Source organism: Nerophis ophidion, linkage group LG14 (genome assembly GCF_033978795.1).
Source record: "Nerophis ophidion isolate RoL-2023_Sa linkage group LG14, RoL_Noph_v1.0, whole genome shotgun sequence".
NCBI lineage: Eukaryota > Metazoa > Chordata > Actinopteri > Syngnathiformes > Syngnathidae > Nerophis > Nerophis ophidion.
In genome coordinates this window covers 30,702,341-30,729,451 of record NC_084624.1, presented here as the reverse complement: position 1 = coordinate 30,729,451, position 27,111 = coordinate 30,702,341, and the positions used below count along the sequence as shown (strand labels likewise).

The 27,111-nt window shown below is 38.6% G+C and overlaps 1 protein-coding gene across 2 annotated transcripts; it reads left to right on the top strand.

Annotated features, from left to right (window-relative positions):
* Positions 1 to 26,991, top strand: per2 (period circadian clock 2). 2 transcript variants are annotated; one of them, XM_061920366.1, is made up of 23 exons: positions 1 to 166; positions 6,016 to 6,501; positions 9,061 to 9,153; positions 9,245 to 9,399; positions 9,478 to 9,599; positions 10,670 to 10,871; positions 11,086 to 11,137; positions 12,662 to 12,804; positions 12,918 to 12,996; positions 13,262 to 13,368; positions 13,456 to 13,609; positions 13,693 to 13,807; positions 13,891 to 14,040; positions 14,363 to 14,435; positions 14,515 to 14,695; positions 15,512 to 15,636; positions 16,708 to 16,971; positions 19,991 to 20,892; positions 21,166 to 21,282; positions 22,396 to 22,600; positions 22,673 to 22,862; positions 23,959 to 24,109; positions 26,398 to 26,991. In XM_061920366.1, the coding sequence occupies exons 2-23, from the start codon at positions 6,107 to 6,109 to the stop codon at positions 26,584 to 26,586; spliced, it is 4,164 nt and encodes a 1,387-aa protein (XP_061776350.1). In that variant the 5' UTR covers positions 1 to 166; positions 6,016 to 6,106; the 3' UTR covers positions 26,587 to 26,991. The 2 variants fall into 2 exon arrangements, with proteins under 2 accessions (XP_061776350.1, XP_061776349.1); XM_061920365.1 differs by lacking the exon at positions 21,166 to 21,282 and adding an exon at positions 15,804 to 16,004.
* The last annotated feature ends 120 nt before the right edge of the window (positions 26,992 to 27,111 follow it).

Here is a 27,111-nt window from a genome sequence, read left to right as displayed (position 1 = left end):
TCACTGGCTGCACAGTGTCGTCAGCGCAGTGTGTGGAAATTTGACCGAGAGACAGCAAGTGTGTCAGGGACAACTTTAACCGAATACAGTCGCGCTGTTTGGATTCAACCACCGACCAAGCGAGCTTTTACGACACAACGCGACCGGCATTGTCCAGTTTGTAAAGGTATGTGTGGATTTATCACGAACTACTCTCAGAAACAGGCAGTTTGTGTGCATGTTCTTAAAGTTGCATAACTGTGTCATTAGACTACTGACTGACAGCACACTGACACAGTTTGTGTGTGTTGCTGTCACCATGCATTGGTTGCACGCTAAACGCCATAGCAAATTAAGATGCACTCATCGTGTAAAAGAAGGGGATCGCCACCGCGTCGTCGAATGAATTGGTAGAGTTGTTTCTGGTAGGTCGTCCTTACCACAACACCTTACATAAAGAGCAGCCATAGCAGCACGTTTGTCATGCTGCAACGCCTTTTCTCATGCTGAAATGCTTCCACTCCTTATTATGTTTTATTTTGTTTTACTCTTCATCATCTGTTAGTCCTGTTTAGAAAACACAACTAAATATCAAATAACTTAAATGGTAAACAAAAAATGTAAAATAATTATTAACTTAATGTGCCCCTTTTTGTGTTTTATGGCTTTTCGTTTGGATTTTTTCCAGGTTCTGTCTCTGTTACTATAAACATACTGTTGGGCTGTGTGAATGTGATCCATTCGGGTCCTCTAAGACAGTGGTTCTCAAATGGGGGTACGTGTACCCCTGGGGGTACTTGTAGGTATGCCAACGGGTACATGAGATTTTTAAAATATTCTAAAATGAGCAACAATTCAAAATCCTCTATAAATATATTTATTGAATAATACTTCAACAAAATATAAATGTAAGTTCATAAACTGTGAAAAGAAATGCAACAATGCAATATTCAGTGTTGACAGCTAGATTTTTTGCGGACATGTTCCATAAATATTGATGTTAAAGATTTCTTTTTTTTTTTTGTGAAGAAATGTTTAGAATTAAGTTCATGAAGTTCAGGTATGCCCTAATCAGAGCAAATAATTTTCGGTTGAAAAAAAGAGATAAGGAAGTAAAATACAGCACTATGTCATCAGTTTCTGATTTATTACATTGTATAACAGTGCAAAATGTTGCTCATTTGGTCTTTCTTGAACTATTTGGAAAATAAGATATAAAAATACCTAAAAACTTGTTGAAAAATAAACAAGTGATTCAATTATAAATAAAGATTTCTACACATTGAAGTAATCGTCAACTTAAAGTGCCCTCTTTGGGGATTGTAATAGAGATCCATCTGGACTCATGAACTTAATTCTAAACATTTCTTCACAAAAAAATAAATCTTTAACATCAATATTTATGGAAGATGTCCACAAAAAATCTAGCTGTCAACACTGAATATTGCATTGTTGCATTTCTTTTCCCAGATTATGAACTTACATTCTTATTTTGTTGTTCATAGTATTATTCAATAAATATATTTATAAAGGATTTTTGAATTGTTGATATTTTTAGAATATTTAAAAAAAAATCTGACGTACCCCTTGGCATACCTTCAAGTACCACCAGGGGTACGCGTACCCCCATTTGAGAACCACTGCTCTAGGACAGTGAGTATCAAAATTTGGTACCTTCTAATGCAGATGTGTCAAACTAATTTTAGATCGGGGGCCACATGGAGAAAAATCAACTCCCAAGTGGGCCAGACTGGTAAAATCACGGCACAATAAAATAAAGACAACTTCAGATTGTTTTGTTTGTTCAAAAATAGAACAAACATTCTAAAAATGCACAAATCATAATGTTGTTGGGTGTTTTTCTTACACTTACATGTTGCAGTTAATAGTATTTGATCTTTATTTGTCGTTATTGATACTTTCTGAATAAATCATGTGATAATGTTCATCAGTCAACTCATTGGTGTTAATTTTCCATCCATCATGATAAAAAAAATAATATCAAAATTAAATTACAAGATGTTATTAATGTTGTTTGCTCATTTTCCTCGACTGGTGCACTAACTTCATGTGGTCTATTTATTTTACACATGTAGCATAACCTACAAAGATACATAAAATTGCTATTGTGATATCTAGTGGACACATTTAAAACAGCAGTTTCTTTCATTCAAAACTTTCGGCTAATTTTTATACTAATCCCGTGGGCTGGATAAAACCTGTTCTAGTGGTACGCCACAGAATCACTTGATTAAAGTACAGTGTTTTATTTATGTATTTTCAAACAAAGTGTTGCTGTTCAAACTGTGTGTAATGTTACAATGGCCAAAAATATCAAATATGTTTGTTGAATGAAACTTCGGCCTTGTTTTGAATGAACTACACTAGTTTATTTTAATGTTGGTTGTTATGGTGTAATTTGAAGGGCTGAATGTTTTCTGAGGTGAAAAAAGTTTGAGAAATGCTGATCTAGGATATTACTGAGCACCAACAAAATCAGATAGATCACCGCATTTGTTTTGCACTAAAATATATGAATACAGAAGGATCCTGGATAGCTTTAGCTTTTTGCACCATGAGAGCTGAGTATTACTAGTTATTATTTTTACTAGCTATTATTTCAACCTCTTGCATCCCTATTTGTGTCGCCTTGTTCTCCCTTATGTAAGTCTCTGTACAGTAAAGATGGAGTCTAACTGAACTGCACTGTGTGATTAGGAATGTAACTAACCCCCAACCTGATACACATTAACGTTGTATAATGTGGTTTGAGATGACATATGTATTAGCAGTCATTCAGAATTAAATGGTTCACAGGATGACTGTCAGTTTATTCAGTGGAACAAAGAAAAAAGTAAAACATCAGTACATATGAAATTAAGATGCAAAAATAATCGATTGTTAATTGAATCGTAGCTCCTGAATCGTAATCGAATTGTGAAGTGCCCAAAGTTTCCCATTTCTACAACCTCTCCTGTTTTCGGAATCTGCTGCAAACTATTTTCTTGCTAGCTATTAAGTCTTAGTTTTCTGCTTGATGCTATTCGTGGACTGTTGGGATTTGACCCAAAGGCAACAAGTTAAACTTGTCCCTTTAGTCTCATCAATCCTAGACACTTTTGAATTTAGAAGACTGTTCATTGATGCTAACGGCATACTAAAATTTTTCAAATTGTAAGTTTTTTCATTCATCCCTTTTTCATCCGGGAGTGACATGTCCCGATGATTCAGGTATATAACCTATAAATATATTATGTGTGTCCTTGAAGCCAATTAACCTTCTAGGGGCTGTGTGCTCGCTGTAACTGTTTCCGTTTAAGTGATAATTTCTGTCTCACAACCACTGCGCACCCTGCCGGAAATAACATTAAGGTGAACTTTAGAGGTGTCCTGCTTTTTTCAGTGCAGACGATAGACTAGAACAGGTCAATAATGTTCTGTCAGTTAAATGGGCTGATTGCAACCTTTACGCGGCTGCCTTGAAGGCAACATTCAGTGTTATAAGCATTATATCCAGCCCTCTTCTGGTAATTAGCATATAAACTATGCCCTACATAACACATGCGCAATGCTTATAGCTTTGTGTATTGTCAGCTAAGGATATTAATCTGGCAATGTTTAACTACTTATGTTAGTTATCTTTGAATGTATAGTCTATCCTTCATGGCAACAACATGACTGTAAATTGTCCTCAGGGACGTGTCGTTGTCGAGACAGTGGCAAGACTAATTCCTTGGGCCGACAAGCAGTTTTTATTATTAATTGCGACAAATCTAAACGTTAATCAAATATATTCTCTTAAACCACTTATCGTAACATAAGTTGGCCGGTGGTTTTCCTGTTATATTTTTGGGTTTAAAAAACTTGAAGCAAGTTGCAAAGAGCCCCTTATTTGCAATAGATGAATAATCATATAAGTGAGTCGGCTCGACCTGGAAACCTCCCAAATAGACTGAACATAACATCTTTAGACATGATTGGAAACCGTCAGGAGGATGTTTACTCTAATTAAATGTCAAACCAGGTGGGACCATATTGATTTGGTTTTAATTATTTTTTAGGCAAAAACAATGACATCTATTTTGAGCATTGTATGTACTTGTAGACAGTCATGATTGTATTTGTTTGGACAAGCTTAAAAGAAATCTGTACTTTTTGAGGGATTTTACCTATCGTTCACAATCATGAAAGACAAGAACACAGATGTTTTTTGTCGTTACAGCTTGGTTATTATGCGGGTTGCAGAACATAAATTAAGTATTGTTGTTGTTTTTAGATACATTGATTCTAAGGTGGAATGGATTTCTTCCATTAGTTGCATTACTAGTCACAATTTACAAGCGTTTTTTTTTAGCTTTCAAATTTGTTCTTGTCTCTCATAAGTACTGCGAACAATATACATCCATCCATTTTCTACCGCCTGTCCCTTTTGGGGTTGCGGGCGGTCGCTGGAGCCTAGCTCAGCTGCATTCGGGTTGTAGGCGGGGTACACAGTGGACAAGTTGTCACCTCATCGCAGGGCCAACACAGATAGACAGACAACATTCACACTCACATTCACACACGAGGGCCAATTTAGTGTTGCCAATCAACCTATCCCCAGGTGCATGTCTTTGGAGGTGGGAGGAAGCCGGAGTACCCGGAGTGGACCCACGCAGTCACAGGGAGAACATGCAAACTCCACACAGAAAATAGGCAAAATAAATTCCAAGACGGTGCAGTTCCTATTGAACAACATGTACATTTTGTCATTAGTATTTTTTTGTTGTTCACTGCATTTTGGACATTAGATATTTGTTTTCCGTCTGCGCTTTCAATTGATAGGCAATCTTTTTTAAGCTCAGTGTAGCGATTATTAAAAAAAACAATAACGATATGTTTTGGGAGACAAAACACCAGGAATAACATAAAATACTGTACGATACAAACTTAAGACTTAATGTTGGTCAGTGGTCAACAATTAGATATACAGTAGTGTATTGTACAAATTGACGATTTGAACAGCACAATTGCTGCAGTTTCCTGGACCTACACATCTCTACATAGAAAATACTGTAATACAGCTTTTCTGCATATTGACCTACTTCCCCAAACTTGGCTGAACTTTGATGACCCCATGTCAAAGTAGGTGGAGATTGTGAAGTATGTAACAGTCTACATGCTTTTCATGGAGGACAAGAAGCTGTTTGATTCACCTCCACTGTACGATTTGGTATACTTTGTGTAAATGTATCAAGCATGCCCAATTTAAACAAGCAGCATTTTTCTCCCACATTCACCGGATTATCTACCATATTTTTCCCCAAACATGGTGTTAAGTTGTCTCCTTGGTTATAGTATCCGCCTGTCTCAATGTCCAAACATGTGACTTGTTCGTGCTGCCAAAATTGTGAAACTTGTCAAGTCCTGTAACCAGAGAAAATCTTCTGGGATAAGACCCTCAGGGTGGTAAGAGCAGACCGTTTTTTTATTGACTTCTTTTGTGAAGTTTCATCACAGTCTGAGATTGCACTGCTTTTCAATCGAATAGAGGATGAAAAGCCACAAAATGACAACACGACCTCGGATGACATTCTTGCATTTCATATGACCTTCGATGGTTGATCCCATTTGAAAAGGTTAAAGGGAGGGCTCAGATGGAACGGATTGTCTCTTCTTTTAAAGGCCACACTGTTTGAGCCAAGCAGTAGTTTCACTGTAGATCAGAGAAGCACCTGCAGTGTTTTCTAGAGGTCAGAAAATGAACCCTGCTATGTGCTAAAAAGCATTCAACTTTTTGAGATTTGGTGACCTTCACAACATTAACAACAAATGTTCACTATATCATAACATTGAATGCACCCCTCACCTTCCATTTTTATTACAGTATAGTTTAAGGGGCAATGCCATAGGAATGCAACTTTAATCTACAGCCATATTGTCTGAATATCTGGCAACACAAATGCCCAATGGTGCTCAATCAGTCACACTTTAGACATGTTTTTAGGTTAAATGTGTAACATTTTCTTGTTAAGATGAATGTTCTTATCTCAACAGATTTCTACCAACAGCAGGGCCTTGACAATGGGGTGATTGTGTCCCCTCCAGTCCACTCATCAGCAACAAAAACAAGACAGCAGACCTCCTGATGTCAGAAGATTCAGACTCCAAGCACTACTGCTTTTCGATGCTGGAGGACCAGGATAGTGCTCCAGCACGCAGAGCATCCACATCGTGCAGCTCCATGGCACAGCTGCAGAGGATGAATGGCTACAGCCAAGGTGGGGCTGACCTCGGCATGCCGTCGGAAGGCAGCGACAGCAGCGGTCAGGAACCTCCCACGTTGCCACGCAACCATCGCAAAAGCGCCCGCTCCCGATCACTCCCGGAGGAAGACGCGGAAATGAAGAGTACCGGGTCCAGCGGTAGCGGCAGCGGCAACGAGAGCCACAGCAATGAGAGCAACGGCTTGGAGTCGGTGCGCAGCTCCAACAGTACCAGCAAAGATTCCGCTTTGCTGGAGTCTTCTGAGAGCAACAAAAGGTGAGTGTTTTGAATCGTTGATTAGCACTTCAACACAACATCCAAAGATCCTTGTATCTGATGAGTTTTCTGTTTAACAAGCCACTCAAAGGGTTGATCATATTTTACAGATGTATCAACTTTTCAGGATGAGTAATACACACATATTTTGGTTATCTCAACACATGTGAACATCCATCCATCCTTCCATTTAGCAAGTGTTCATATACAAGTGTGTGAAAGCTGTGTGGAGGGCTTGCAAAGACTTTGAATGCAGATGATTTTTGCATTCCAAATAAAATATACAGTGGAAATTCATCTTCTAAAGGGGGGCCTGGACAGTAACCCCCACGATAATTTAGGGAACACTGTACTGTATATTTCACAAAGTTCATAAAACACCTTAAAATGTATCCAGGCTTGCACATACAATCGAGGCTTGCACATACAATCCTCTTTTGACAGGGGGCCAGGAGTCTGTAGTGGTGAGAAAAAAATTATGGCTGCTCCCCGTAGGAAGTCCAGACCTGCATCATTTGGCAGAGAGACTTTGTTGCGCTGTCAACAGTCTCTGTTTATCACCATAGCAACACATTGTTTGCATGCGGTGATGCTGTTTTAACATTGCCCCGCCTCACTGGAAGTAGAAAGCATCACACTCTCGATTGCGACGCCAGTACAATACAAAGTCAAAGCAGAAGGAAGAACACATTTATAACCAGGATGAGTGTCCGTTCATACAAGTTGCTTGCATGCATTACCATGTTGAGGAAGGAAGTTGAGCTTCCTCGCCAGGGAGAGACAAGAATTAGACCTTCTTGGACAACGACATTGAACCTCTTTGGGCCACCTTGCACTGCTTTTCAACTCTAGTCCAGACTAAAACGGAGTCCCTTGTTGCCACATTAAGCTCTTTCCGTTGGCAAGAGTTTTCCTTGACCCACTTGCTCAAGCCGAAGTTAAGACACAGCTATAATACATGTTCCCTTTGTGTTTGTTGGACTTGAATAGGCTATTTACAAAGCTGTTTCTATTATTAGTTGCATAAGAAGGTTATTCATAGTGTGAGTTGCCATTACGGTCAGCTGTTAGTAGTCTATAGCTAAGCCTTCTTGTTCAGTAAGGAGGTAATACAAGTGAGGCTTTAAATGTCCTTTTTTATTCAAGTATTTTTCAACAATGTCCCAGAGGTCCCACAATAGTGTATTTAAAGCGTGTAAACCAAAATCTAGTTTTGATGCTGGAATTGAGATACACGCTGTATTGTTTGTAGCTTTTATATACTGATCTGTTTGTTTATTCAATATGATTGTTAATTGTGACAAATATAAACATTTATGTAGTACATTTTTTCTCTTAAACTTAAACCAATAATTGTAAAGTAAGTTATTGAATGTTTGAAATCAACCTTATATTTACTGCAATAGTAAGAAGACAACAGAAGGAATAGTAAACAGTAAATATAGTATTTATCTATTGCACTGTTCTGTAATTACTCACTCACTTTTGTATTGCAGTGGCTTTGATTGTGTTCTTGAAGGTAAGCTAATGTTTCTCCAATGATGTAACACAGACCAACTAAATGCAGTCAATTAGCCTCCCAAAAAAAGCTTTCCAATTATCCGACTTGTCCATGTGTGGTCTGGCCCCTCTAAAACCAGCTGTTGCCACTTATACCACTTATAATTAGAGATGCTACTTGTTGTCTATTCATAGCCAGGTAAGCTTGTTATTTAGGTGCACCTGTGTTGTTATGAGTCAGCGTCTTAGAGTCTATTTTGGCCTGTAGTTGCCTTGTAAGCTTGTAGGTTAATCTAAGGAAACACACATACAACTCTCTGTCCAGATTGACCTGATGTCTTGTGTGTCCGTTTCTGCTTCGTTTAAATTAATGTGTTTGGTTAATTGAGTGGTGTGACTACTGGTGGTTGTCTTCGAGTTCCGAGTCGCGGCTTAAATAGTTAAATAGAGTTAATAAAATATTAGAAAGAAGCTATGGTGCAGTATAATCTCGATTGATTGTTGGCTGAATATGACTGAGAATTACTACTGGACATTCTAATCTACCCATGCAATGACTAATAAGTATGTTTATAAAGTTTTTGTTAGTGTATTTTTATACTGCACTTTCTGTTATAGCCATTACAGCTTCAGCTGGGTTATGAAATCTACCTGTCCCTACAGTGGTTTTGGATGTGCCAACCCGCTGAGCACCCTTGTAACAACACTCGGGTTAAGGCTCTCCAAATGGGGACATTGCATCTTTGAGTGCGCCTTCTTTTGTCAGCTCTCTCCCAAAAAGAGACGAGGCAGCCAAACTTAACACCACACACTGTGGTTTATGCCGTTTTATGGCATTTTTATCTGATTCTTATGTAACTCTTGGGAGGCATCTCTCCTAAATCCAGATAAAATTTCGAAGAAAATACAACAAATGTGCCGCTGTGTTAAACCCTGGCATATGGAACAATAATCTACTATAAAGTAGCCTTATTTCCTTGAGCTCACTCTGTTATGAAAGAATCATTGTGGAATACTCTTAGTCATTACAATTATTCTGCTCCTCTGTCTAATCCATAGTTCCAACTCCCACAGTCCATCTCCCCCCAGCAGCTCCAATGCCTTCAGTTTGCTGAGCTCCGAGCAGGACAACCCGTCCACCAGCGGCTGCAGGTTAGATTCTAGCCTCTCTACATCAAGCCTTCAGTCTTATCTTTCTCAACCATGTCTTGACTTGGCCAAAATGTTCTGGTGCCACTTGCAGCAGTCAAGAATCTGCCAAAGCCAAGACCCAAAAAGAGCTGCTAAAAACTCTCAAGGAGCTGAAGCGTCATGTGCCGGCCGAAAAGAGACACAACAGCAAGTCCACCACGTTGAACACCCTCGAGTACGCCCTGCGCTGTGTCAAGCAGGTGGAAGGTAAAGTCCCTGTCTCATGTTGGAAGTCTGCTGTACTTTTAACAGTTAAATTGATTTGGAAGTTGTGTTTTTGTGCAGCTAATGAGGAGTATTACCAGCTGCTGATGACCAATGACAGTCAACCGTCAGGCCTGGATGTTTCCTCCTATACCATAGACGAGATAGACAGCATTACTTCAGAATACACCCTTAAAAACAATGTAAGTCAGTGAATTGTTCCAATGTTAGAGCTAAACTTGTGTTTTTTGTACAAAACAGGTTTTTTTGGAGGGTGTTTGTATTATGCGTTTTAACTGTAGTTAAGATCCTAACATGGGCCAAAATGTGTCCTCTTATTCAGTTCAGACTTTTCTGAGTTGGTTAGTTAACAGCATTATACCAAACTTATGTAAAAGTTCCTTATTATGTAAAATTGACTTTATAATAAGCTAAATAATTGTGTCTGTTGGTGAGCACTAAACAAAGAAACAATCTATAATCTCCTTAATTTTTGCTCCATTTTTGAGAGAAGAAGCTTCACTACACAATAAAACCTGGATCTTTGCCAACTGTTTGTCAGTCAGCAAAGACATGGGAAATTTTAGTTTGATCATTTTGTTTTTCTTAAGTGAACATGCTATACTTAGCATGATGTTGCAGTCAAAGGGTACTTTGACTGCAACATTTAAAACACTACGTTTTAGTCTACATAACATGTAATGGTGGTTCTTTGGTCTAAATTTTGCACAGATTGTGTTTTACGGACATATTCAAGCCGTTTTCTTACTGCCTCTTCAGTATGTGCCGTTTTTTGGACGGTCTTATTTATTGACTCCACTTTGACTGCGTTGTCTCCTCGCTCACTTTGCTATCGATTTTAGCGCTTCTATAGCAAGTCTACTACTGATGGATATAAGTGAGAACTGTTAGGTTGTTGCTCATTGCTAATGTCTGTGCCCTCCACCACTCCTGAATGTTATAGTATAATATACTGATTTCTATTTACTCAATTACATTTGAGTACATAAAAGTAAGAATCAATTACCCCCCCCCCCACTCCCACCCGCGCACCATTTTTGTAATTCTTGTCATTAGCCAAAAAGAAAGTTAGTATCGTTTTCAATTTTTATCTATTCATTAACAATTGGTACCATTTTAGTTGTACCGCTATCCAATCACTGTTGAAATGCAGGAGAGCAAAATATTAGAACATAGCAGAATATATAACATAATATTTACATTGGAATAGTTTTTGTTGGTTGGTTGTTAACTGTGGTCGTCAATCCAACAGGATATTTTTGCTGTCGCCGTATCGCTCATCACAGGAAAGATTGTGTACATTTCCGACCAAGCCGCCTCCATCCTTAATTGCAAAAGGGAAGTGTTCAAGGACACCAAGTTTGTGGAGTTCTTGATCCCGCAGGATGTCAGCGTGTTCTACAGCTTCACCACACCTTACCGTCTGCCCTCCTGGAGCATGTGCACTGGAGCTGGTAGGTGACTTTCCACTAACAATATTTTTGATACAGCCCATGTTGATTCTGCTGATGTACGTAATGTACTTATTCATGACGATGACCTCAACTTTTGTGGAAAAATAATTAACTTCCTACAAATGTAGAGATTCTCATTAATACAAATCTGAGCAGCTGCAGGAATTATATCTCATTTCTCCTGAATTAAAACATGTCCTTTTTCTCGCTACAGACTCATCGCCGCCTGACTGCATGCAGGAAAAGTCCTTTTTTTGCCGTATCAGGTGGGTGGATAATGGCGCGTTACGGCAGCGGACCATCTGCTGCTCGTACTTGTTTGTCATTTCTATTCATGCTTTCCTTCCCCTCCGTTTTTTTCACTGTTATTATTACTTTGTGACATCATCGTCACAGGTAATCGGATTATTGATATACATTGTTTGTGCTTTTGTTATTCAGCAGACTAATGTAAGATGAACAGTCCAAATTTAAGTCAACAGCAAATTGAATACTTAATTACCGTATTTTTCGGATTATAAATCGCTCCGGAGTATACGTCTCACCGACCGAAAATGCATAATAAAGAAGGAAAAAAACATATATACGTCGCACTGGAGTATAAGTCGCATTTTTTCGGGAATTTTTTTTTTATAAAATCCAACACCAAGAATAGACATTTGAAAGGCAATTTAAAATAAATAAAGAATAGTGAACAACAGGCTGAATAAGTGTACTTTATATTACGCATGAATAACCAACTGAGAATGTTCGTGGTATGTTAACGTAACATATTATGGTAAGAGTCATTCAAATAACTATAATATATAGAACATGCTATACGTTTACCAAAAAATCTGTCACTCTTAATCGATAAATCCGATGAAATTTTCTTCCTCGATGTCGCTTCTAAACAACTCTGCCAACTCCAAAGGTATGCGCAGCTTCCTCTGGTCGTTTTCTGCTGCATATTTCACTATGTCCAGCTTGTAATCTGAAGTACATGATTTCCTTTTTGGTCCAATTTTTGTTCAGCCCTTCTTAGTTATTATAAGTTACTGCCAACGATAAAATGATCCATTGTAATAGCTACGGCAGTAGCATATAGCAGTTAGCATTCCATGACCCAAAATGCACTTCTGCCATGACCCTCCCCCGCCAAATTGTTAATGGTTGACGTCTGTTGGACGATTGCTGACATTTTCTTGGTCTCTTCCACGAATGAGATATTTAATATTATTTGATATTGTGTAATCTGCAGTACATGATTTCTTTTTCGGTGCCATTTTTGTTCAGCCCTTCTCAATTTTACAAGTTACCGCCAACGATGAAATGATTCATTTTAATAGCTACGGCAGTAGCATATAGCAGTTAACATTCCATGACCCACAATGCAGTTCTGCCATGACCCTTTCCCGCCGAATTCTTATTGGTTGACGTGTGTGTGACGATTGCTGACGTGTGTGTGTGACGATTGCTGACAATTTCTTCGTCTCTTCCGCGAATTAGATAAATAACATTATTTGATATTTTACGGTAATGTGTTAATAATTTCACACATAAGTCGTTTCGGAGTATATGTCGCACCCCCGACCAAACTATGAAAAAAACTGCGACTTATAGTCCGAAAAATACTGTATTCACTGAGAAACTAAGTAAAAAGATGGAAGGGGAAAAAATCTTAAATCTTTATTAAGCGACAAAAAAAAAATTTTTTGTGCAATTATGCTGACAAACAAGAAGACGTACTCCTCCCAGCGTTCAGAATTAAAAAGCATTTGATCATTAATTCTGATTTCCTCCATTTCCAGTGGCGGTAAGAAATGTAAGGACGAACTGCAGTACTACCCGTTCCGCATGACGCCATACTTAATGAAGGTCCAAGTCACAGTTCATGCCGAGGACCAGTTTTGCTGCCTCCTTCTGGCTGAGAGGGTTCACTCTGGTTACGATGGTAAGGGGACACAAATGAACAGACTTACTTCTTCAATACTTTACAATATTGTTAAAAATAGTTTTCCTGTTTTTTAATAGTGTTATGTATTGTTTTTTTTTTACATTTGACAGCACCCAGGATACCCACTGACAAACGCATCTTTACCACCACACATTCTCCAAGTTGTGTGTTCCAGGATGTGGATGAACGGTAAGAAATAACATAAATTTCCACAGTTATGGTTGTATTTATATTGCGGACATGCTTACGTTAAAGAACATCCCTTCATTACAGTTTGAGAATTAAACATGTCCGAAAAGAAGTGGAAAGAAGCAGAGCTTTTTTTAATCCAAGCAATAGTTGTTAATTTATTTTTTTTTTAAATGTCACCATTTTCCACAGTATGGCACTGAAGACTTTTTATATTTTTAACTAAACATGGTATATGTATTGTGTGTGTGTGTGTGTGTGTCAGGGCGGTCCCTCTCCTCGGGTACCTCCCACAGGACCTTATTGGCACGTCGGTTCTCCTTCACTTGCACCCCAATGACAGACCAATGATGCTGGCCATTCACAGAAAGAGTGAGTTAAAATAATACTCACAATTAGAAAAAAAATGACCTGATTGATAAGTACCCAAAGCAATAATAACTTTGTCGGCATCCTCAGTTCTCCAATATGCAGGGCAGCCATTTGACCAATCGTCTATCCGATTCTGCGCACGCAACGGCGAATACGTCATCCTTGACACCAGCTGGTCCAGTTTCGTCAGCCCCTGGAGCCGCAAGGTCTCCTTTGTTATCGGGAGGCACAAAGTCCGAACGTAAGCAACAGACTTTCCCTAATCCCTAACTTAATAGACTTTTAGGAAGTACTCCATGTTAACTTGCATTTGTTGGATTCCAGGGGACCTGTGAATGAGGATGTATTTATGGCCCCAGTTGTGGCCGCAGCTGAGCAGAAGACCATGGACTCCGATATCCAGGAGATCACGGAGCAAATTCACAGACTCCTCCTGCAGGTGAGAGTCAACAAGGAAAAAAAGTAATTAAAAAGTTCAAAAGAGCGTTTTTACTTAACATATATTTTACTTTGATGCATCAGCCGGTTCATAACAGTGGGTCGAGTAGCTACCGAAGTCTGAACAGCACTGACCCAAGACAGGGCATGACCTCCTCCGGGGAGAACCTCAACAATGGCAATTGTAGCAAGTTCTATCTAGAGGAGGAGGAAGTGAGCAACAAAGACAGGCCGGTGAGTCAACATGTACTGTGGACACTCAGAAAATAGGATCCTTGATATAGGAATATGGTGTTTGTGTTTAAACAAAATTTTGTAGAATCCTATCTACATGGCAATTGGTAATGCTTTAGTTTATTTTAAAAATGCTTAACACAGTTAGAGTAAAGTACATCACATGTTTACACTTGCACCATATCCGAATAGGAGTTGGGAAGAAGCAGAGCTGATCTAATTCTACCCAATCTCCATGTTTCACAAGTTACTGATAGTTGTTTTACTTTGTCTTTAACATATACCAGATTAAAATAAATAACAGAATTCGTCTATGTCATAGCGAACTTTTCAGGAAATCTGCAAAGGAATCCATCTCCAAAAGAGCCAGGAGCAGAGCAAGAAAGTTCATATCAGTAAGTTCCACTTTGAGAGCTGATGTTCAGTGGGTTGTGTTAACTTAACCTCACCCTCAAACTTCTGGCTCCTCTCCAGGAGAGTCAGTGCAAAAGAGCTCAGCTGTGGTTCGACCCAAGGACTGTGCCCCTCTCCTCAACTCAAAGGAGACCGGAACACTGATGGAAGAGAGTAGGTCATCTTTCCTTGAAGAGATGTCATTGAACGATCAGACCGTCTACTCCTACCAGCAGATCAGCTGTCTGGACAGTGTTATTAGGTAAAAAAATCACTGTGCTTAAATAATGTGTTGCTGTGGAACCTCACTTTAGACACCACTCACGTAGGTTAATTTGCTCAATTCAGTTCAAAAACATCATACATTGAACTCGTCCATGGTATGGCTGGCTGTGGAGTTAGCTCTTTTTTGCTATTACAACATTGATTTAGTTGCTGCTGTGTTGTGCAAAATAATTACTACATGACCATGTTGTCACATTTTCTATTCTTAGTGCTCTCAAAATCAGTATTAAAGTTGAAATTTTTCAGTTCAGTTTCCAAATTTGAGGAGTACCCTCTCTTCAGCCATCGCCCCCTTCCAAGAAAAGCTCCATCCTCTGTGCTGTTTAAGTAAATCTGCATGTCAGCCAAAATCGCAATATTAACAGCAGGATTTCCCAACCGTTTTTGCACCAGCAACCGGTTTAACCTACACAGTATTTTTACCGACCGGCCTTCCATGTGTGGCAGATAAATACCGCAAAAAATACAACTCAACATAAAGCTGAAACAGTGAGAGCCATGGCCTTTTTCCCTTTGTTGAAAACAAAAGCTCTCCAAAGACTTTTGTTGTTTACATATTTACGTTCGCTTGTGGGCTCATTTTTTATCTGATGCATACGTTAAACAACATTGTCACGGACAAGAGCAAAAATATATAATACAAGTTGTTATACTTATCTACTATTTATTTTGCAAGAACACTCTGCATTTACTACTGTAATAAACTACTTTTGTTTTACTGTTGCTATTTAACAATTGCTTGCTGTAGTTTTTACGGTTATTTTTTACAGTGTATCATTGTCATACATACTAGGTACTTGGAGAACTGTAATGTCCCCATCGCTCTGAAAAGGAAATGCCAGTCCTCCTCTAACACCACGTCTTCTAACTCCGATGAGGACAAACACCAAGGGTGTTTCACCATGCAGGTTTCTGAAGGTATGAGCCACTTCCTCGCTTCTACAAAGGGATAGCAAATAATATCATCTTATCATAGAGAAAAACCTACTACCTTCTAAGGCCATTCGTTTCAAAGCTTCTCTCGCAGGACTCAAAAATGGCAGCCCCAAGTCAGTGTCTGTTTTGTTTTCTGTTCTCTTTGGCAGAACCCGCATTGTTGAAGGATCAGTCCGGTCTCTCCGCTTTAGAAGACAAAAAACCCAGTGATACGTCCACAGCGGTAGTGGGCACTTCGCTGCCCCTACCTTTACCTAACAAACCAGAAAGTGTGGTGTCCATTACAAGCCAGTGTAGCTACAGTAGCACCATAGTACATGTTGGGGACAAGAAACCACCGCAAGAATCAGGTACAGTGCAGTGAAAAAAGATCTTCCCGTCCACCATTTTTTCTCTCTTGTTGCATATTTTTGAGTTGTTTTTTTCCACTACTTGTGGAGCACCATTATTCAAAATCATGTGATATTGTCCACTCGAAAAAGCAGTAAAACTTACACCAATGGGAACTTACTTTATATACTTAAAAGGTAATTTGTTAATTTTATGTATCTGCAAACTGAGTTTTAACGAGCACATTTTCTTTGATATAGTTAGTGGGTTTTTTAATCAATTTAATTTTGAATGTTAAAAAATAAATAGTAAATTTGTGCCCAAAATATTTTCAAACCTAACCTGACCGCAAATATGCCATGAAAGAGAAAATAAAGCAGGAGAAAAACACTTTTCACAGCACTGTGCAATGCAGCTGCGTATCATTATGTACATGTTTGCTGCACATGTGCATGTGTTGGTGATGTCATGTGCAAAAGGGGAATGTCCGCCATGCACTCTTTATCACATGACCAACATAACGCATGTGCTGCTTCCCACATATTTCTATGTTTCTCTATGAATGTATGTCTGTCAGTTGTAATTGACTGATCAACACAAAGTATGTCGAAAGTTCCTTCTACTTTCATGATCTAAATGTTAAGTATGTCATGCTGTGTGTGCTAAAAAAAGACGTGTTTCTACATGAAAGGATAACATTTTCGTACTCTGTCATCTATGCAGAAATCATAGAAGATGTCTCAGGTGCAGGTGAGACTGTAGAATCTGCCCAGAACCCTGTTTCTCCACCTTGTGCCGTGGGACCTCCCTGCCAGGAGAGGGAGTCTTACAAGAAACGGGGCTTGACCAAGCAGAGTCTGGCTGCCCACACACAGAAGGAGGAACAAGCCTTCCTTAACCGCTTTAGGGAACATCGCAAACTTACAAACCTCAACGCCAACTGCTCGCAGTACCTGGAGCGCCAGAAGGAAAAGGTCGCCAGTGACGGTAATACTTTAAACCACACGTGCACATTAGAATAGAATAGAAAGTACTTTATTGATCCCTGGGGGAAATTCAGCACCACAGTTCGCTCACAATAGACAATAATAATAATAATAAATAATATAATATATATCATATATTATATATATAATATATGAAAAATATAAATATATTCTACGTATATTCTACATATAAGTGCTGTCAAGAAAGAACCCAATATATCTGGTGGTAGTCCCCTTTAGGGATAAGCGATACCCCACACTTGCTTACCGATACAATACCAAAAACTCTTGCATTGCAATACTAATAATTGTCAGTACAAGGGCAATGTTTTGGAAACTAAATAATATTCTTAGTAATAGGATACCAAGTAAGCACAGGGAGTGAAAAAATGGAATTGTTAGAAATTGCTGTGAAATGGAAAAGGGGTAGGATTAAATACGCTCTGCTTCTTCCTACTCCTTTTCAGATATGTGGTAATATAATGTACAATATCGTAGCTGTATGCATGTTTGAAATAAATTAAAACCGTAACCACAATCAAAACACGGCTCGGTATCATGCAATTACAGCTATATACTAATGCAAAGCAATGGTTCGGAAGTAAATATGCTACAAATATCAAATCAAACACCATTCCCTGTTCTACAACAAAACAGATGCATATTTTTTACTTTTTTACAAAAAAAAAATAATTTCACTTTACGATACTTTGCCAACAAGTACAGAGTTTCCCTTAGATGGCCAAAATACCTGTGGTGGTGGGGGCATGGTCACTATGACGTAATTGCATAATTTGCTACTAGATTATTTTATTTAAAAAGGCTCAAAAAATATCTCCATACTTTTAAAAAAACAAATCTGTTATATATATATTTTATATAATTTAGCCATATTTTTAATTGTTGCTGCTTATTGTGCTGTTTGCTTTGTTGAGAATTTTTAAAGTGTCGAGACACTTTTAAAAACTTTTTTTTAATTAAACACAACTAGCAACAAATCTAGCATCTTTTTCTGGTGTTATTATAAAATGTACTTGTGTTGAGAGACTCTACTCTAGCTGCAGCGAGCATGACGTCACACTTGCTTGGCATTGCTGCTCCAGTGGAATTTTCTCCCCTTAAAAGCCGCCACTGTCCTTATAATATTTACATATTTTTTAGATCGTTGTCCGCAGATGTATCTTGGATATATTAAAGTTATGTCCACATCGAAGACATGCTGACAATGCTCCAGACAATACCGTGCGTCCTGTTTACATCTGGTTTTGTCAGTGCCGTTCTCCGTGATCAAAATCTTTTTGGTACATCACTAGTCCATAGTGCACACATAATAGGCTATATATATATCCATTCATAATGTAACAATAATGTTTTATGTTCGTATGGTTTTGATGTGCGCCACTTTCAGTTACATTGAGGGGAAACCCTCAAGTATGCATACATATACATTTTTTTTTGTTTACCAACTTTTGACTTCATACTTTTATACTAATTTTCTATCTTATACTTTATCTAAGGTTCTTATTTGCAATGGGAGGCAGAAGGAACAGTAGTTCTTGCCAAATCCAAATGATACTAACTTTTAAAAGGGCTAGTTTTATCAGATTATTTGATAATATCAAGTGATTAATTCTCTAAAGCATGCTCATCTCCCCAAATGTGTACGAGTATCGTAAACCTCCGTATCGGTAATGTACTGTGGATTTACAGTACAGGCCAAAAGTTTGGACACGACTTCTCATTTCAATGCATTTTCTTTATTTTCATGACTATTTACATTGTAGATTGTCACTGCAGGCATCATAACTATGACACCAGTGAAGTGAAAACCCTTTCAGGTAACTTCCTCTTGAAGCTCATCAAAATAATGCCAAGAGTGTGCAAAACAGTAATCAGTGCAAAGGGTGGCTATTTTGAAGGAAATAGGATATAAAACATGTTTTCAGTTATTTCTACTTTTTTTTGTTAAGTACATAGCTCCACATGTGTTCATTTGTAGTTTTGATGCCTTCAGTGACAATCTACAATGTAAATAGCCATGCAAATAAAGAAAACCCATTGAATGAGAAGGTGTGTCCAAACTTTTGGCATGTACTGTATTTTGTATCGATCCCCCCGTCATTAGTCTGCAGTATCAAGTTGAGTAGTTGTGTTTTTTTTTGTGCGAATATATTTTATTAGATTTTACAGTTAAAATGACAGTCACATCCACTCATACACACACACATACACACTTGAGGAGAGAGGTGCACATGAACTTTAACAACTCAAGGTTTACAGTACAGACATTATTAGAAAATATACCCAAATATTGTATATATATATATACATACACACACACATATATATATCCATACATATATATATATATATATATATATATATATATATATATATATATATATATATATATATATATATATATATATATATATATATATATATATATATATATATATATATATATATATATATATATATATATATATATATATATATATATATATATATATATATATATATATATATATATACATATATCCATCCATCCCGCTGCGGCTCACGATCTGCAGGCTATCGAGATCACAGCAAAATGGATGAACATACCTCGGCATCAAGGATCCTCAGGAAGTGTTCACAAGATCACCTCCCGAGGGCCTGTCCACCGTACACACTTAGAGGGAAAAAAAAGGAAAAGTTACAGGGCTTGATCAATACAAAACAATAATCACAAAAAAAAAAACAGAACAAAAAAGCAAGTAAACCATGACAAAACCATATCAGAAGTGACACAAGAAAAACAAATGTAGTGTTGAATCAGTACAAAAGATAATAACAATAAAAATAAAAAATAAAAAAGGAATACAACTACAAAACAATGGCAGTTTAGTTTTCCTTTAAATGTCTATAAGTTATGCTTCAATATATGTCAGTAAAGGTTTCCAGGTTAATTCCCATTTGAGTAGTTGTGTTTTTTTATCTACTTGTTACGATCATTCTCAAATTCTGCTTCCTCACAGCCGCCCCAGCTGCTCAGCCCAGAAAGCAGAGTGGTCCAAACGCAGCACGGCGCAGCGTCCGCAATAAGAAGACCAAATTAAAGCGAGCCAAGCAGACCGAGTCCTCAGACAGCACGGCGTCACACCAAAGTTACCACCACCCGCGAGCTACCCCCCTCAATCACGGCCTTAACCCCACCTCCTGGTCTCTTTCAGACACGCCCCAGTCCACATTCCCCGTGGCCTACCCGGCCGTAGTCCCTGGTTATCCACTCCAGGTTTACCCCAGGGCCCCTTCTATATTTCCCCGCACGGATGCCACTGTGCAAGGCTTTGCTGACAATCAAGGAGTCCCCGCTCCAACTTGCCCACCAGGCATCCATCAAACACCTTATACGGCACCCATTGTCACCCCTTTCATGGCTGTGGTTCTCCCCAACTTCATGTACCCTTCAATGGCCCCTGGACTTCCACCCGCGCAGCCAGTGTACCTTCCATTGACTGGCGGATTCTCCAGCCAGGCACAGGCTTTTTGTCAAACGGCTTTGCCACCACATGGTACCTTCATGATGCCGCCCCAATTTAGCACTCAGACTACATTCAATGCCCAGAACCCCATTTCCCCCCAGGTGGGCTACATGACGCCGTCGTTCTACTTCCCCCCATCCTCAGAAACCCAAAAAGCTCCTTTGGAGGGTCAGTCTCGCTCCTCAACACCACAGTCTGGAGGAGGACGTGGAGCCAGGGCTTCCCCTCCGCTCTTCCAGTCTCGCTGCAGCTCCCCTTTAAACTTACTGGAACTGGAGCTGTCAGTGGACCGGCAGGACTGCACGGTGCTGCCCCCTGGAGGACAAGGCAGCAACGCAGTCGAACGGGACAAGGGAGCAGGCGGCGTGCAGGCCAAAGAGATGGAGCTGACACAGGTACACAAGGAAACAACACAGCCTTTCATTCGTTCCCCAAAATCTCCCACTATGCAACAATTCACAATGTCTATACTTCCCCTTGTCCCACAAATATGAGCATATGAGACATTGTTCAAATGTCTCTAGGAAGTGATTCAGAATGATTCACAGAATATTTGAAACTACATGTTTTCCTTCTATGCCATGTATAAAGTCAAAATCAGTCTAAAAAGTCCAAAATTGAACTGTGGCCCTGGGTGTTAACACATGATTATTCCTTACACCCTTTAGCCATCTCTCAGTCTCCTTGGTCCACCTGGACCGTTGTATAACGAGGGCACGTCCCGTCTCTCTGAGAGTTTGTCTTGGGATAAAGTGTTCTCTAGGCTGCTGGCTTGCAGCTTTGAGGTAGGCTAATCATCCGAAAAGCTCCACCCTTATCCAATACCATACCTATCTGATTCCATATGTCCATATTAACTGTCACGATATCTCTTCCCTCCCCCTCCCACGTTTTTAAATTTATACTTTGCATATATAACCGCAGCACAGACCAGAGCTGCAAAACCTGACATTGCCGCAACAATACCTTATTTTTAATGTGTATATTTTTGATGCTACACTGGTATTGGGTGGACCAGCCAGCCAATTTCAAGACATGATGAACACATTTTTTACTAAAGTACAGTACAAGCCAAAAGTTTGGACACACCTTCTACTCATTAAATGTGTTTTCTTTATTTTCATGACTATTTACATTGTAGATTGTCACTAGAGGCATACAAACTATGAATGAACACATATGGAAAAGATGAAATAACTGAAAACAAGCTTTATATTCTACTTACTTCAAAATAGCCATCCTTAACTTTGATTACTGCTTTGCACACTCTTGGCATTCTCTCGATGAGCTTCAAGCACACCTGTTAAGTGGAAACCGTTTCAGGTAACTAACTCTTAAGCTCATCGAGAGAATGCCAACAGTGTGCAAAAAAAGTAATTAGAGCAAAGGGTGGCTATTTTGAAGAAACTAGAATATAAAACATGTTTTCAGTTATTTCACCTTTTTTTGTTAAGTACATAATTCCACATGTGTTCATTCATACTTTTGATGCCTTTAGTGACAATCTACAATGTAAATAATCCTGAAAATAAAGAAAACCCATTGAATGAGAAGGTGTGTCCAAACTTTTGGTCTGTACTGTACCTTTGACGCCTACAGGGCGAGCACAGGAATGTTCACAACTGCTCATTTGTGCATACTGTGCAGAATTCACATTCACACTTGAATTTTGCCCTTCTAGATCCAGATTATTTTGAATTTACATGAAACTGTGCAGAGTTTTTTGTCATTTAAGCAAGCATAAATGCAATGTAACGTGTCTTGCCATGACATCATTTCTGGTATTTTGAACCAAGTAAGACTAAAACGGCAAAATACAGATTGTATACCACAAATTGTAAGCTCGAGGAGTGAACATCAACCATCTCGCTTATAATGCCGACTCTCCGCTTTTCCAGGTGTCTCGCGGCGACGACAACAACAGTGATGCCAACTCGTGCTCCAGCGACATGTTGGACATTATCCTGCACGGGGACTCGTGCTCGGGCACAGGCTCGGCCACCTCGGGGTCCATGGGCTCTAGGTCCAACGGCTTCGGAACGTCGGCCAGCGGGACGTCCAACAGCGGAACATCTAAGAGCAGAATGTCGGCCAGCGGCACAGGTGTGTTCATTTCTCTATCTTAGGCAATATGTAGTCCGAACTTTTGTCAGCATGTGTGTATTCGCCTCCCAGGTAGCAACAGCAGTAAATACTTTGGCAGCGTAGATTCATCCCAGAACAGCCAGAAGGTGAAAGGTCACTCGAGCAGCAGCGAGATGGAGCAGAGCGACCACATCATGAAGTACGCGCTGCAGGATCAAATATGTCTGCTCATGGCCAAAGCTGACAACAAGGTGATGATGACCTACCAGCTCCCCTCTCGGTGAGTAGCAAAATCTGATTTTATCCTAATAAAAAAATGTCTTCCATTCTTCTGTGGTTAAATAAATATCGGAAACACTATTAGCTCATATTACATATTGCTGAAGGTGTCAGTCATTCATAATTGAAGATGCTGTGACTCTGTGCTGCTTTGTGTGGCTACTGGCTGCCCTCTGGTGGTAGACAGGTGTCATTACTGGGAGACCCGCTCTGGAAAACTTAATAAAAAAACAGTAATTTGATCATTTTAATGTTAAGTGTGATTTGCAGGTAGCCCCAGCATAAGTTTTTTTAATGGTTTCTTTAAATATAAATCTCTTTGTTTATAATGTATATTTTCTGCTGGATCTACTCTTTATTTTATGCTGCCCTTTTTTTTTGTTGCAGCTGTTATATATACTGTAATATTTTAAACGGTAATTGGAATTGTTATGTATTTGTTATATTATATAATGTAATATATCTGTATATATTGTATACTGTATATATAATATATATAATATTACATATGTTATATTTTTTTCTTGCCCTGATGTGGGATCTGAGCCGAGGATGTTGTTGTGGCTTGTGCAGCCCTTTGAGACATTTGTAATTAAAGGCTGTATAAGTAAAATTTGATTGATTGATATTTTATATTGCTACTATGATACGTTTTTAGTCTACTTAATACCTTTTGTTTTTGCCCTCTTTTTGTGCCCTTGTGTGCATCTATCCTTTGTAACTGAGCTACTGTGTGGAACAATTTCCTTTGTCGATCATCATCAAAGTTTGTCTATGTCTAAGTTTAATGCCGCAATGTGCAGGCTGTATGACAAGTGATTTCAAACCATTTTTTCCAGCAAAAAGATGCTTAAGCAAGATTTTGTGTAAATGCACGCTCTGTAAGTACAGTAATTAATTGTCAATGAAAGCCATCTTTTTAAAAAATTGACGTATTTATGGTTGCGTCCATTGTTAGTATTGTTTGGCCATTTATATATCTTATAACAGGGATCTGCTTGTATTTGCAATCTCCTGTCAGTAGACAACCATTAATGGGAAGTTGTAGTGTTTTCTGGAATAAAGCAACTAAAAGTTGTCTGTCCCTGTACCCGCAGTGACATCCAAAAGGTTCTCCAAGAGGACCGCAAGAAGTTTAGGCTGATGCAGAATAGTCAGCCGTGCTTCACCGAGGAGCAGAAGAGAGAGCTGATTAAGGTCCACCCATGGATGAAGAAGGGAGGTCTGCCCAAAGCCATAGATGTCAATGTAAGCTACAACATTTCTGATGACTTTGTTTTTTAATAAATGATCTCAGAAATTAGTTGAGCTGAATCTACAAAACCCAGAACCAAGTAAGTTGGCACGTTGTGTAAATCTTAAATAAAAACAGGATACAATGATGTGCAAATCCTTTTTTAAATTGTACTCAATTGAATAGGCTGCAACGACAAGATATTTACACGTTCGAACTAGAAACGTTATTTTTTGCAAATATTAGCTTATTTAGAATTTGATCCATGCAACATGTTTCCAAAAAGCCGGCACAAGTGGCAAAAAAGATTGAGAAAGTTGAGGAATGCTCATCAAATGCTTATTTGGAGCATCCCACAGGTGAACAGGAGCGAGGGTCACCACTTTGTGAACAAATGCGTGAGCAAATTGTCCAACAGTTTAAGAACAACATTTCTTAACCAGTTCCTGCAATGAAATTAGGAATTTCACCATCTAAAGTCCGTAATATCATCAAAAGGTTCAGAGAATCTGGAGAAATCACTGCACGTAAGCGATGATATTACATACTGTGGATCCCTCGGGCGGTACTGCATCAAAAAGCGACATCAGTGTGTAAAGGATATCACCACATGACCTCAGGAACACTTCAGAAAACCAGTTCCCAAACGTTTACGGAGTGTTGTTAAAAGGAAAGGCCATGTAACACAGTGGTAAAAATGCCCTGTGCCAAATTTTTTGCATTGTGTTGATGCCATTAAATTCTAAGTTAATGATTATTTGCACAAAAAAAATAAGTTTCTCAGTTCGCACATTAAATATCTTGTCTTTGCAGTTTATTTAATTGATTATAAGTTGAAAAGGATTTGCAAATCATTGTATTCTGTTTTTATTTACGAATTACACAACGTGCCAACTTCACTGGTTTTGGGTTTTGTAAAAAATAGCACATCCAAAACAATAAAACATAAAAGTAATACAAGCCTCCACAATATTCAATGTCCAGCAGACAGGCTTGCTTTCCAATGGTTCCACAGTCCAGTCTGGGGTTGGTCAGAACAGTGATTATATTGTTGTTTGACTCAGCTTACACATGAAACCCAACATGAAATAAATCATATTTATTGATTTAATAATATCATATTTTTATTATTAATAACTTCGATATTATTGCAATTTTTACTGTATTTAAGTGTTTTACTGTATGCTACATATATTTTACATATGTATGATTTACCTTTTTCTATGTCTTAAAATGTATTTTTCTACATTCTTAATTTGTGGCGCTTTTAAAGTCCTTAGGTGTTTTAAAAGGCCATTATAAAATGTATTTCTAGTAATTAAAGGGAATAATTATTTTTATGATTATTTCGGTTTGGTTAGAGTTTAGAGCACAGGGGTCAAACTCAAGGCCCGGGGGCCAGATCCGGCCTGCCACATCAATTTGTGTGGCCCTCGAAAGTGTGGAAATACGTGTAAATAAAGTATCTTAACTTTTCTTAAGTGTATTACAAAAAGAAATGTATTGGTACAATTACATATTTTTGTACTTTAATCATCTCTAATAATAGAACAAAATATTGTTTCATCATATATTTCAAAATAATGTTAATGTTCAAATAAAGATAAATACTTTAAATAAATGCTTGATTTATGATTTCAAAGCAAGTAATCCAACAAACTCTTCATGTTAAAATTTTACAGTAACGTTTTTTACAGAAAAATCCGCTTTCAATGTAGAGTAATAATAAACTACAAAACACAACAACCGTAAATTTCACAGTATAAAAAAACGTGCATGAATTTTTACGTAAAAAAACAGTGGTACTGTTCTTTCATTCCATTTAATTTAATTCCATGTATTTTTTGTATATGCTGTAAAAATAAAAACCTGCAGATATCACAGTAACACTGTGGCGACTGAGCTGCCAGTTTTATACAGTCCAATCTAAAGAGTTGGCTTTGTACAGCGTACATAAAAAAAGAGACAATTTTCAAATTTAAATTTATACTGTATATTATTCACTGTTAAATGCGGCCCTCTGAGGGCAACCATAACTGCAATTTGGCCCTCAATAAAAACGAGTTTGACATGCTTGCTGTAGAGTGATTGTGTGTGTCCTATTATAATAAAGGTTGAATCACTAAAGTGGAATTGACCAACTTCTCCACTGGGTGGCACAATGATGCAGTTTATTCTTCTTGTTTATTGCAATGAATGAGAAAACCCAAGCAGTCTAGTCTTTATGAAGGCAGAATTGTTGGATTGTGCAGCTGTAGCCAATGAAGTCAAGTTTTTATTCCAACATCTCTCCCTCATCCAGGTCTGCTCCTGCTGCGACAGCGCCATTGATTCGGCGCCAGCAGACAACCTGACGGACTTCGACCTCGCGGACGCCGAGCCTGCGGAGCTCAGCTGCCACAGGGCGGACGCCACCCCTCCTGGCACCTGCACTAAAGATTTTAAGCTAGACTTTAAACACAAAACCACTCAGGACTTTGTGTTCTCATGACAAAAAAGGGGGTTACCCCATGTTCAACATTCCAAAATAACTTATTCTGTAATATAGTCTTGTATTTTTGTAGAATTTAAAATTATTTTTTTAATGTTGAGTGCTCGCTATGCGCATGATACATTGTCTCTGTTATTTCGAAACGTGCAGCTCTTTATGGACGCTGCAGGCGACGTACAGATGGAGCGCAGGAAGGGAAATGTTAAAAGTATGGCAGCCGCAGTGAGTTCCTACAACACTTTGCTGCTGCAGGCTGAGGAGAACCATTTGAAGGCACAAGTGCACTTTGCAGGGCGGCGTTGGAGGATGAGGATTTGTGTTGATCTTCATCCGTCGCCGCCCTTTTTATTCATTCAGTTCTGTTTTTTCAAATTGCCTAATAAACAAAAGTAAACCACTGGACAATCAGTGCATTCTCTCACTTTATTAATGTATATAATATCTCTGAAAATAGTGGCCTCGCTTTTCATAGACGCTACTTGAACTCTTCCTCTGGGGGAAGAAAACAAGTGGTACCACGTGTCT